Genomic DNA, 13,670 nt, shown 5'->3' on the forward strand with positions numbered 1-13,670 from the left:
CAGGGATGCCCACTCTCCTCACTGTTATTTAACATAGTACTGGAGGTCCTAGCCACGGCAATTAGACAAAACCAAGAAATACAAGGAATCCAGACTGGTAAAGAAGAAGTTAAACTGTCACTATTTGCAGATAACATGATATTGTACATAAAAAACCCTAAAGACTCCACTCCAAAACTACTAGAGCTAATATCGGAATTCAGCAAAGTTGCAGGATACAAAATCAACACACAGAAATCTGTGGCTTTCCTATACACTAACAATAAACTAATAGAAAGAGAAATCAGGAAGACAATTCCATTCACAATAGCATCAAAAAGAATAAAATACCTAGGAATAAACCTAATAAAGGAAGTGAAAGACCTATACCCTGAAAACTATAAGACACTCTTAAGAGAAATTAAAGAGGTCACTAACAAATGGAAACTCATCCCATGCTCTTGGCTAGGAAGAATTAATATCGTCAAAATAGCCATCCTGCCCAAAGCAATATACAGATTCGATGCAATCCCTATCAAATTACCAACAGCTTTCTTCAATGAACTGGAACAAATAGTTCAAAAATTCATATGGAAACACCAAAGACTCTGAATAGCTAAAGCAATCCTGAGAAGGAAGAATAAAGTGGGGGGGATCTCACTCCCCAACTTCAAGCTCTACTACAAAGCCACAGTCATCAAGACAATTTGGTACTGGCACAAGAACAGAGCCACAGACCAATGGAACAGAATAGAGACTCCAAACATTAACCCAAACATATATGGTCAACTAATATTCGATAAAGGGGCCATGGACATACAATGGGGAAATGACAGTCTCTTCAACAGATGGTGCTGGCAAAACTGGACAGCTACATGTAAGAGAATGAAACTGGACCACTGTCTAACCCCATACACAAAAGTAAATTCGAAATGGATCAAAGACTTGGATGTAAGTCATGAAACCATAAAACTCTTAGAAAAAAACATAGGCAAAAATCTCTTAGACATAAACATGAGTGACCTCTTCTTGAACATATCTCCCCGGGCAAGGGAAACAAACGTAAAAACGAACAAATGGGACTATATCAAGCTGAAAAGCTTCTGTATAGCAAAGGACACCATCAATAGAACAAAAAGGTATCCTACAGTATGGGAGAATATATTCGAAAATGACTGATCCGATAAAGGGTTGACATCCGAAATATATAAAGAGCTCACACAATTCAACAAACAAAAAGCAAATAATCCAATTAAAAATGGGCAGAGGAGCTGAATAGACAGTTCTATAAAGAAGAAATGCAGATGGCCAACAGACACATGAAAAGATGCTCCACATCGCTTGTCATCAGAGAAATGCAAATTAAAACCACAATGAGATATCATCTCACACCAGTAAGGATGGCTACCATCCAAAAGACAAACAACAACAAATGTTGGCTAGGTTGTGGAGAAAGGGGAAACCCTCCTACACTGCTGGTGGGAATGTAAGTTAGTTCAACCATTGTGGAAAGCAGTATAGAGGTTCCTAAAAATGCTCAAAATAGAAGTACCATTTGACCCAGGAATTCCACTTCTAGGAATTTACCCTAAAAATGCAACAGCCCAGTTTGAAAAAGACAGATGCACCTCTACGTTTATTGCAGCACTATTTCCAATAGCCAAGAAATGGAAGCAACCTAAGTGTCCATCAGTAGATGAATGGATAAAGAAGAGGTGGTACATATACACAATGGAATATTACTCAGCCATAAGAAAAAACAAATCCTACAATTCGCAACAACATGGATGGAGCTAGAGGGTATTATGCTCAGTGAAATAAGCCAGGTGGAGAAAGACAAGTACCAAATGATGTCACTCATATGAGGAGTATAAGCACAAAAGAAAACTGAAGGAACAAAACAGCAGCATAAGCACAGAACCCAAGAATGGACTAATAGTTACCAAAGGGAAAGGGACTGGGGAGGACAGGTGAGAAGGGAGGGATAAGGGTGGGAAGAAAAGAAAGGGGGCATTACGATTAGTATGTATAGTGTTGGGGGGGGCACAGGGAGGGCTGTGCAACACAGAGAAAACAAGTGGTGATTTTACAGCATCTTACTATGTTGAAGGACAGTGACTGTGAACTTGGTGACAAGTAGTGATTTTACAGCATCTTACTATTTTGATGGATAGTGACTGTGAACCAGGATGTGGGGGGGACTTGGTGAAGGGGGGAGCCTAGTAAACATAATGTCCTTCATGTAATTGTAGATTAATGATACCAAAATAAAAATAAAAATAAAGTAAAATAAAATAAAAAAAGCAAAAAAAAAAAAAAGAAAATTGCAATTAACATATGTGCCAAATAAGAGCTGGCAATGATGATGGGATGTGCTCTTTTAAAAGGCAAAGGTTTTCTCTCATTTGAACACTTTCAACCTGCTGTGATACCTCCTGCTTTCTGTCCTCTACCAAGGTCACCTTGTCAATCTAAGTAATAGAAGCAAGACCATAGCACCAAGTTAGGTTCCCCTGCCGCCCGCATTCCTGTTGGATACATCAGCTTTCACCGGGACACGGACACACACACACACACACACACACACACACACACACACACACACACACTTTCTCCAAGCTGATGTTAAGGATCATAGGCCACCAAATGCTTTTTCAGGCTCTCTTTGGAAAAACCAGGATTAAATAAACCTAGGATATACCATTCTTCACTTAGACTGACAGAATATAAATGTGTGTAGCTGAACTTGTGTTTTGATTTTGTTTTTATTTAAAGTGCCAGTGCGGAGCTGACTGCCTCCTCTTCCTCTGTAACATGTGAAATGCGCGCAGCTTCACAAAGCTGGTTTCCTGTCCCACGGACAGTGAACGATTTAGGAATGAAAGTAGATTCAAGTGAAAGAGCAATACAACAGAAACATCTTATGTACAAAGCTGTGGTTTTCCACTTTCTATATATTAAAAAAATAGTTTTAAGAATGTATCCTCATGAAATAGAGGAAAGAAGAAAACTCACCAGGTATGTTTTTCTTAGTAACTTGGGAAATTGTGTTGCTCCTGCCTTGTGATGAAATCTGAACATAGGTCATTTTTTGCTGTCCCATCCGCTCAGGATGCTCAAGTAATTTCTGTTCTTAGTCAAAGACGTACATTGCGCTGCTAAGTAGGTTCACACACTGAACACCCACGGAATGTGTCTAATGGTGGCTCCTTCACCTTGATCTGTCAGGAAAAGCTGTGAGCCAGCCATTAAATACTCTGCACATTTGTTGAAATCCTGGGCTTCTGATTCAAATAGATTTGAGTTTCTAGTTGGATTTCTTAATAGCTGTGTGAATTTAGGCAATTGCCTGGCCTCTTTTAACCTCAGCCTCCTCACACATAAAGTACGGCCATTAACCCTATCTCCCTCAAGGGCAGTTTTAAGGAATAAAACCATAAGGAATTTCAGTAACTTTAAAGCATAGTGCTTGGTACACAGTAAGCTTAAAATAAATATTAGATAATAATGTACCACAAAATGGGAATAATATAAATTCCATCTAACAGTTAATAATTTGTGTAACATGATACTGTCAATCCTATGCCCCAATGAATATGTTAGTATATGTTTCATGTAATATTTGGAAATACCTATATTAAAACTTCATTTGTTGTTTATCAGAAATTCCCATTTAATAGGATGTCCTTATTTTATCAGGCTGCCCTAATTTCATAGGAGTTCCACTGCACGATTCTGAAAGTCACAATTTGTGTGTGTCCTGGGCTATCATTTGCATAGCATACAATGAGAATGGTGTATCTTGAGTGGATGTCCCTAACATCTTTACATCTCAGTGATACCGTCATGTGTGTATATGCCAAATATGCACGGGAGGTTCAGCCTGTCTAAGCTCTCATATCCTAGGCAGAATATACAAAAATGATTTGCATCTGTCCTATATTTCTATGCATGGTGGTGATTATTTTGGAAGAAATCAATAAACTCCTATAGCAAACTATGGCCATATTCATGCTATTTCCATAATTTCAGTTGTTTGAAAGGAATCATAAGTTGTTGTCAACAAATCAAGCGACAGCTTCCTCTCCCAGAGTTCACAGCACACTAACAAAACCGACATCCCTGGAAAGCCCCTTCGAGGAGCTGAATCAGACTCTGAGAAAAGGTGCTGTGATTTCTTTACAATATTGAGTAGTTCTCTATAGTTTTGTTTCCTGTTCTCATTTTTTATTGTCAGGACCCTGAGTACAAAACTGTACCTATTTGTGATACCATGATATATTACAATGAAACTATAGAGAGATCTCAATATTGTAAAATGTTAATTTAGCATCTTCTCGCAGGAGAAAGCATCACGTCAGGGCTGATAACTGGTGATACTGAGCTGGGGTTCATGAGGTGCGTGCAGAGGGAGAAGTCAAAGAATCCAGTCTGGCCTCCTGTTCCAGGACCACAGGTAATTCAAGTTCAGTCATCAAGACTCAACAGGCTCATTGAATCTCATGCACCGCTCATCTCTGCTCAAGGCTTCTCAATTGATCTAGAAACAGAATCCTTAAAGAGTAGCACAAGTAACCGGTGGGGCAGGCAGGGAAGTTCAGGCATCTGCTGAATTTGTCTTCCAGAATTAAACCATCTGATTGAACTTGAGAATGTGCATCCCACTTGCCAATGCTGTGCTTACATTAAATCTGAAATAATTAAATGCTGCTTTTAAGATGTGTGTTCCTTAGGGAATTTGCTCTTATTGGTTCTTATTTTAGGGAAATCACTCTTATTGGTGCCTTGGGAGGAAAAACTGCTAGTCATCCTTCTCTAACTTACTGTGGGAGTGAGAAATCACCCTCTCTTTTAGTGGAGGGTGAAGGCAATTGGAAACCTAGGGCAGCCCCTTTCACCACTTAACAAATAGGACAGCAGACATGTTTCGTAGGCACCACTTGCAGCTGAAATCTTACCTGTTGACAGCCCTTCTTACTTTTTCCTTTGCTTGTCAGTGCACTCCCTCCAATGTGTCCTGCTGGGGCAACTATCTTAGGGGAAGGCCCATTTTTTTCATAGCAATACAGATTTGACAAAATTAATACATTATATTACTTAAGGTTCTCCAGAGAAATAGAACCAATTGGAGATATATATGTATTCATTTGTTATAGGGTATCTACCCACATGACTATGGAGGTGAGTAAGTTCCTGGATCTGCAATCAGCTAGCTGGACACCCAGGTAGTTCCAGTGTGGATACCCGGCTAGAGATCCAAGAAATGTTTCAATTTGAGTCTGAAGGCAGAAAAAGAAACAGCACCCCAGCTCAAACGCCATCAGGCAGGAAGAATCCTCTCTTACCTCAGAGGAAGACCAGCCTTTTTGTTCTATCCAGGTCTTCAGCTGATTGCATTGGGCCCACCCACATGAGAGAGAGCAATCTGATTCTCAGTCTAGGGATTCAAATGTTAAACTCATCCAGAAAACACACTCACAGATACATCCAGAATAATGTTTTACCAACTATCTGAGGACCCTGTGGTCTAGGCAGGTTTTGCATAAAACTAACGATCTCACATGTGTATGATACCAAAGCACATATGGCAGGCTTCCTCCAGGTCTCCTTAGAGGTGCTGTACTCCCATAGTCATGTCCCAAACATGCTGACAATACCACTAGAAGTGTGAGAGCATCTTTGTACCAAGTTAGTGATAACTACTTCCAAAACCACAGATGCCTTTAGGGCAGTTTGCAAACACAGGCAGCCCTCACTGCCTGCTTCTGTTTTCAGCGTGAAAAAAAACATTTTGTTTTTATTATTAATTTTTAAATTGCTGCAACATTTAAAATGTACTATTGCATTAAAAACAATCCTTTGTCTACCTGATTTCCCTCTCTACAGGTGAGATCCATTGAATAGCAATATTTATAGGCAATCCCCAGAGTTGGCTTAGTGTGATAAAAAGAGTACTGAATCAAGAATAGAAAAAATATCACTTACGACGTGTATTTACTTCCAACCATGTGACCTTGGTAACCCTATTAAGATGTCAAGACCAGTTTTCTCATTTGTAGTGTGCCAATGGGCATCAGCCCTGGACAAGTTCCCTATGAATTCAATGAGACCAAAGAAATGACAGTAGAACATTCTTAGGGTGAAAGGGTTATACCCAACTTTATTTCCACAGTGTCAGGTCAATCACTAGAATCCCATCCACTCAGAGCGAGTCTGCATTGCAGCAAGCTGGTCTCTGCCTCTGGACCTCTCTGCACCCACATCCATCTCAGTCTCTATCCTTGGTATTGCCACCACTCTAGTCTCATCTCTGCTCTCCTGCAGCCTTGCAGCTGTGCCACCATGTCATCCAGAGCACTGGGCCGAGTTCTTTATATAGAGTCAACAGCAACATATTACCCACACATGTGTAGTGAGCTAGCCAACCAGGGCCAGGTGAGAATCCTGGCCACAGGAACCTTCACTTTATCCACAACAACATAAAATACAATGACCCTGAAACACTGACTACTGGAAAACTCTGCTCTCTGTAAAGTAATAATAAATATTACTATCCTAATAATAATAATAATAAATATTATCCTTAGTCTATATGAACATCCCTCTGAATGTGTTTTTAAATTATTATAGTCACATGTTGCTTTAGAGCTTTTTCAAAGTTTCATAGGATATTTCTGGATGTTGTATCACTCCCATTCAGAATAATTCATCTCAAGACTGCTTTGTCTACCTAATAGCTCAAAAATAACTATATATAGGTTACACACAATTTTGCGATTAAAAAAGGACTTGTGTGGATAAAGTGAAGGTTCCTATGGCCAGGATCCTCACCTGAACCTAAAGTGCTTGATGATGTAACTGGCCTGCTGCTAGGCTACTGCTTCCACACCCATAGGCAATAAGCTGTTACTGACTGAGTCACTATATAAAGAGCTCTGCCCAGTGCTCTGGGTGGAGGCAGAGATGAGGAAGATTAAAGACCTGAAGATGGTTGGATGCAGACATAATTCTAGTGCTCGGCCTATTGCCAGGAGAACAAGCTGGGTAATAAACCCTTTCACTCCAAGAATATTCCATTGTCATTCCTCGGTCTCACTGAATCCATAGTGAACTTGCCCGGGGCAGAAATCCATTTGCAAGATAACTTGATACTATATAAAGTAAGCAAAAACTAATAAGATAGTAAGACTCATAGGTTAATATATTATGGTGGAAAAAAATTGAAAAAAAATCCCAAAACAGTGTTACTTAAAGTTTGGTCCACCAAATAGTACTTTGTGAGAGAATAAGTACAAACCTTAAGAGCAAGCATTTAAAACCTTTTATAGCAATTTCACATTAACATGATGTTTAATACAAATGTAATTTTGGTGTGTTGAATATAATAATAAAAAATTGCAACTTGCATTTTGTGTATCTTTTAATTTTATTTTATTTCCTATTAACTTTTGTATTGTATTTTGTAAATATTCATCTATGGCAGATAGGAAATAAAAATGGTCCCCACCCCAAGTCACTTAAGAAATATTGCTTTTAATTCTGTAATGCAAATAACCATTTCCTGAATATTTAAATGTAGTTTTGTCAGGCATAAGTGCTATCAGATTAAGTTTTGAAATCTTATTCTACTAATTACATTTTCCAGAGCCATATATATATATAATAGCCATAGTACATATCAAAAGCACAGTCCCAACATAACCTTTGATCTAGATATGGGTAACAATTACTAAACTGCATTTGTATTCATTTGCTTGGCCACCTTGAAATGTTCTGAAGTTGCTTTAAAATGTTACAGCATGGACGAGTGCCAATAAATCTTACTTTGGCAGTTTACTAAAAATCCAAGAGAAGGGAAGTCACTTTAGAAAAAAAAATATTTACATATTCTTGACCGAAAGAACAGTGTTCCCATTAACAAGGGAGAGGGTACTTTTTAACTTTTCCCTGATCTTTGACAAAACTAAATAACAAATCAAGAAATCCCCGTGGAAGCAAAACAGGCCAAAATGGGGGAGTTACTTATGTTGACATGGTCAATTAAATATAATAGATTCATGATTTGTAGTCATATACTTGACAAACCAGTATACACTGCAGAGTATTCATTCAGTGTCTATATGTAAAATGCTGACCAAGACTAGGAATTCTTTTTTTTTTCATAACCTTAACTTTTTATTAATTGATGAATAAGCAAAAGTGACTAAAAGAAGGAATTCAGCAACATTTATTTTTTGTCTGTACTAATATTCCTTTGAACCACAACATGCTGTCTATTAGTCATTGGATTTTAAGAGAAGAGGCAGTGTCATGAATTTTAAGAACACTAGACCAGGTATAAAGGGCATGGGTTTTATTTCTAGCCTATTAGTAAGCAGCTGGGTGGCCTTGAGCAAGTCATAAGTACTCCTCTAGCTTGCTTTTTTCTACCTATTAAAAGATCAGGTTGGACAGTTGCCCCCTTAAATCCTTGTGGAGCTAAATGATCATGAACTTAAGTTGCAAAAAGATTTTTAAGAAGTTCTTTTAGATTGCCACATGAGAAGTTTTTCTGGTAAGTTAAAAGGAAAGTGATCTTTGGTTCACAGGGCCAAAGAACCTTTTGAAAGTGACCATCTATTTGTGTAAACCTGATACATAAATAAAATTGAAAGTAAAAATATAAATGTAGATATTATTTTAAAGTTCCTTCTGTGCAGAAGTTAAATTCCATTGTCAAGTCAACAAATGTATTCAGGACTTCTACTGCATTTCAAAGGACAGAATTACTTAAAAAACTCTGCCAAGTGTTATATTCTTTCTGTGAATACAAATTAAGGAATGTCACTATTCAATGCTATATTGTCTCTGTGAATACAAATGAAGGAGTTGGCCTTGCTGTTTGAATATGAGAGTCAGAAAATAATTTATTGGGCAATCCCTTATGTACTAAGCTTTGTGTGTTTACTGCACACCATTTTGAGAAGCTGCAATGCCTTCTCTACTTGGTGGATTTGGAAATGTATTTAAGTCACAGCAAACTGGTGCATCACCACCTAGATAAAATGGAAAGATCTGTATGGTACACTGAGAGAGTGGGTATTTAGACTGATCAAGGACAAAGGAGAGTTTGAAAATCCCAACCCATTCATGAGATTGCCCTGTGCAGCAGACAGCACACTCTCTGGGTAAATGCAGGCACTCCCAGGCTGTGGAACATGCATCTCTTATGGAACTTGAATAGATCTAGGTGTATGGGATCCAGAAATCACATCATCAGAAAGTTCTTTTCTTAGTTGTTTTTCATTTCTGATTCTTCCCAGGAAAAACACTCCATCTGGCACTAGTGTGCTCCTCATCTGTCTCTTAATTAAGTATCTCAACTATAACTAAGTCAACCATAAGGGTCAAGTCCTCCAAGTATCTAGCTATAATTTAATAACAAGTATTTGTTCTCTATTCTTATAGTAACCTATTTATGCCAAGTGATACTAGCTTTTCAGTAATGGTGGCAGCATAAAATTATCTTTTTAAATAAATTTATTTAAGGCCACAGGTATATTGATTTAAAGAAAACTTTTAAGTAAATAAGATAATAGTACATGGATAGCAAAACTTTCTATGTCAAGCAAATCATTGAAGCTTGAAAACACTGGGCTAGTGGATAATACACTGAGCTGGAAGATAGGAAATTCAGTTACTAACTCTAATTCTAACTGTCACTAATTATGGGATTGTTCTTGGGCAAGATGAGGAATCTTTCATACCTCCATTTCCTTATTATCCAGTAAGTATAGTGGTTTTGCCAAGCTACCTTTGGAGGGATGATGTGAAGATTAATATTAAATGATGAGTAATGAAATACTGTAAATGGTGAAAGTTATATATACATAAAGTTCATTATTATGTCTGAAGCAAAAACCAAAAAAATCTCCATGACCATTAAGAAAGGATAATATTATCTCTGTTTCCTCTTTAGGATCATGCCATTTATTAGTGGTGTGTGTGTGTGAGAAAGAGAGAGAGTTTGACTATAATTGTGGTTTATACATTTATAATATTCCTAAATATGAAAGCTGTGTTATCTTTTTTATTGATTGATTATGTTTATATTTACTATTTTTTACATGGTGATATAAAAGCTTGAAAACTAAACTATACTTGAAAAAATGAATCTAATAATATATCTCATTCAGCGCAAAGCTTAATAAAACTGTTATAACCTGCCTGAATATTTAGAGCTGTTAAAAATAATGGAGTTCTGTTTTATACCAAAATTGGTTTTAGAGCTGAAATAATATTTGGAATCTGGTTTATTGTGTTTTTCATTGTGCTTAAAACCTTAAATTTGCTATAGAAAATGTTATCAACTCTTCAGAAAAGCTATTTTACTGTTACATAATATTTCCTATAGTCTTCCTGTAGTCTTTTTCCAATTTAATCTCAGTTATCCTTGAAGTTAAGGTAGTTGCTTTGTTTCAGATATAATGGGTTGGTTAGATACCTGATATATTTTGATATGAATGATTAATCATGTCAGATTTATGGCTGTGTTTTAGTTTGAGCCACACATACAACTAAGTTCCAGCTGATTAATTCTTTCTGTGAAATAGAGAACATCTATGCACATAGAAATAATACTAACAATTGTTTGCTGTTGGATCAGGAAGTGATAAACATCATCTCATTCCTATATAAATATTCACGGATGGACTAGGACAGCAATTGCTGAACTTGAGCAGTCGTCAGAATCACCTAGAGAGTTTGTGAAAACACAGATTGCTTGTCGCACGCTCAGGTTCCTGATTCAGTAGTTCTGAGGTGGGGCCTGAGAACTTGTATTTCTAAGAAGTTCCTCAGCAATGCTGAGTTTGATGATGGTGCTCTGGGACCACTTCCTCCCCACCCACTGGTCTAGCGGAAGGCAGTAGAGCAGGACAGTAAAGCCCAAAGAGTTCCGTCATACCCCCAGATTTCAGCCCTGGCTTTAACCCTTACAAGCTATATAACTTTGACAAGTTAGGGATCAATTTTGTCATCTGTAAAATGGTAACAGTTGTATTTACTGGGAATATCAAATGAAATAATTCCCATTAAGTGTTTACAACAATGCCTAGCATGTTGTCAATACTCACTAGATGCAACATTAGTAACTAGTGGTGATGGTAGTTAGAATGGTCATAGTAAAAGTAGTAGTTAGTGGTGATAGAGAATATACCTACTTATCTTAGTTTAATTGCAAATACAAGTTTATCAGACTTTTGTAAGGAGGCTGGATAGAAAGCATGCTTTTCAGTGATGATGCTGTTTCTATGAGAAATGTTCAGGCAAGAAGGGAATTCCTTTGAAAGAAGCAGTGCCCTTGATGAAAGAACTTCTGAGAGCATGGTGGAGATTGGGATTTAGTTTGCCGTTTAAGCAAAAGTTCATGCATTTATGCAGTAAGTTTCTCAATATTCAGAACTGAATGCATTTGTTTCTTTCCTTCCCTTAGCAACAAGAGCAAGACCCAACAAACCTTTACATCTCAAATCTCCCCATTTCCATGGATGAGCAGGAACTTGAGAATATGCTGAAACCCTTTGGGCATGTCATTTCCACAAGAATACTAAGGGATGCTAATGGAGTCAGCCGAGGTGTTGGCTTTGCCAGGTAAAAACCCTTGCTCCACATGTGACTTTTTTCCTCATTTTGCCCTTTTTATTCCATTCCTCTCTAGTACTAGGGTCCAAAGCAAGAGAATATTCCAAAAAACCAGGTAACTTATCAATAAATTCTCTGTATCTTTGAGCCGAAGAATTCCAATGTAATCATAAATACTTTGTGCTTGCTGAAATATGCACATAGAATGTTTAGATGTGTCTCAGGTCATAATGATACGCATACCCAGTTTCCAGTTCTCTCTATGCCTATAGATTAAAAAAAAATCAGATGCTGCCAATTTCTGCCGAGGATAATAAATGCCCTGTACCCCGAAGCTAAAGAGTCCATGTGGTGAACAAAGCATCCAAATGTTTTTATAATTGATTTCCAAAGAACAAGATGATAGAATTTCTCAATCAGGAGAAGAGAGAAGAGAGGAAAGATTTAGAGAAACAGGAATTATTGGGATGCCCAAAGGAACCCAGAAATATAAGGGGAGCCCAAGACGGCATTTACATTTAAGAGGCCCCTGCTCTGTGGCTTTGAAGTTTTTTGCAGAACAGAAGAAAGCAAATTGTGCTTTTTTTCTTGTTGGAGAAGGAAGAGTAATTTTCATTTTAACTTGAAGGGAATGTTTACAAAAGAGGATCTCAGCCAGGAATGGAGTTAAAATGGTTGAACCTGCTGTGCTTTCATGAAGAACAAAGCTAAAGAAACCACAGAGAGAAAGAAACAGTTCAACGACAAAGAAGAAAAGTTAAGAGCTGTGTCTCGAAGGCTTACTGTGTTTATGTGTCTCTAGCTGACTTAGCATGGATGAATGGACAGATGAATGTCATCTGGAAGTCAGCCCACTGCAGACAGGTGTGTCTACCTATGAGAAACCCTGCCATCGCTGGAAAAACAATTCCAAACCAACTTCTCTTAACCCACTTTGAAAGTCCACCATTTATAACATAAACATTAACTGATCCCTGACTTGGATTCCTACAGGTCATGGGCCACATCTTAAAATTCTTTTTATGCCCCACCCATGTTCTTCATGTAGCAGACCAGTAAATGTAAGCAAGGTACTTGCTTGATGATTGGAAGAGAAATAGGCAGAATGAAGAAAATCTCCCTGACTTGAGTGCGTGCCTGAGATAACATTGTTATCTGCTGATCTGCACGGTCAAGGCAGACCAGATCACACCACCTGGGTGTCTGAGCCTCCCCAGTGCGGTTGTTCTCCCTTAGTGTGCAGCCTGCAGTGGAGGCTAGGCAGTGTGGAAGTTCACTGCACTGATGGCTGAGTTCACTCTACACAGCCCGTGTGTTCCTTTGGTTTTTGCCCCACCTCTCACCACCAGAAATCTAGCAGATTAGTTTCTCCTTCATTTGCAGTCCTGCTGGGCAGCTGAACATATTTCAACTTCATCAAGACAACACATTTCCTAAGAAGATCTCCAGTTGCAAAGGATTTTTGGTACAAAATGTAGTAGTTTGCTAGGGCTACCATAACAGAACACAGCAGACTGGGTGGCTGGGTGGCTTAAACAACAGACATGGATTTTCTCCCCATTCTAGAGGCAAGAAGTCCAAGCTCCTGGTGTCAGTAGGTTTGGTTTACTTTGAGGCCTCTCTCCTTGGTTTATAGATGGCCCTCTTTTCCCTTTATCTTCATGCAGTCTTCCCTCTGTGTTGGTGTCCTAATCTCCTCTTCTTCAAAGGACATCAATCAGATTGGATTGGGACCCATCCATATGACCGCCGTTAATTAAATGACACCGTTGAAAGCCCTATCTCCAAATATTCTGAGCTACTAATGATTAGGACTTCCACATATTAATAGAGGGGGACACAATTCAGCCCATAACACCAAGATCGGGCTATTAATTTCTCTCACTTTTATCTTTGTTATGCACTTTGAGTTTGCTTAACATGAAGAATATTCTTAAACAAAAAACCAAGGAATGCACATTGTAAGAGGCAAAACTGTAATCATAGCACATAGTATCATGTAAGAGTAAAACCTACACTTTTTTTTTCCTTTAGCTAAGAACTGAGGAGGGATAGGAATTTTAAATTCT

The 13,670-nt window shown here is 38.1% G+C and overlaps 1 protein-coding gene across 7 annotated transcripts in view; it reads left to right on the forward strand.

The window, feature by feature from the left end:
- Window positions 1–13,670, forward strand: part of RBMS3 (RNA binding motif single stranded interacting protein 3) — a 1,487,986-nt gene that overhangs the window by 1,224,832 nt on the left and 249,484 nt on the right. For all 7 annotated transcript variants that reach the window (XM_073222890.1, XM_073222891.1, XM_037008613.2 and 4 more), the window contains one exon: window positions 11,453–11,610. In XM_073222890.1, the coding sequence (XP_073078991.1) occupies window positions 11,453–11,610 (158 nt within the window). The remainder of the gene's footprint in view (window positions 1–11,452; window positions 11,611–13,670) is intronic.

Source organism: Manis javanica, chromosome 15, assembly GCF_040802235.1.
Source record: "Manis javanica isolate MJ-LG chromosome 15, MJ_LKY, whole genome shotgun sequence".
Taxonomy (NCBI): Eukaryota; Metazoa; Chordata; class Mammalia; order Pholidota; family Manidae; genus Manis; species Manis javanica.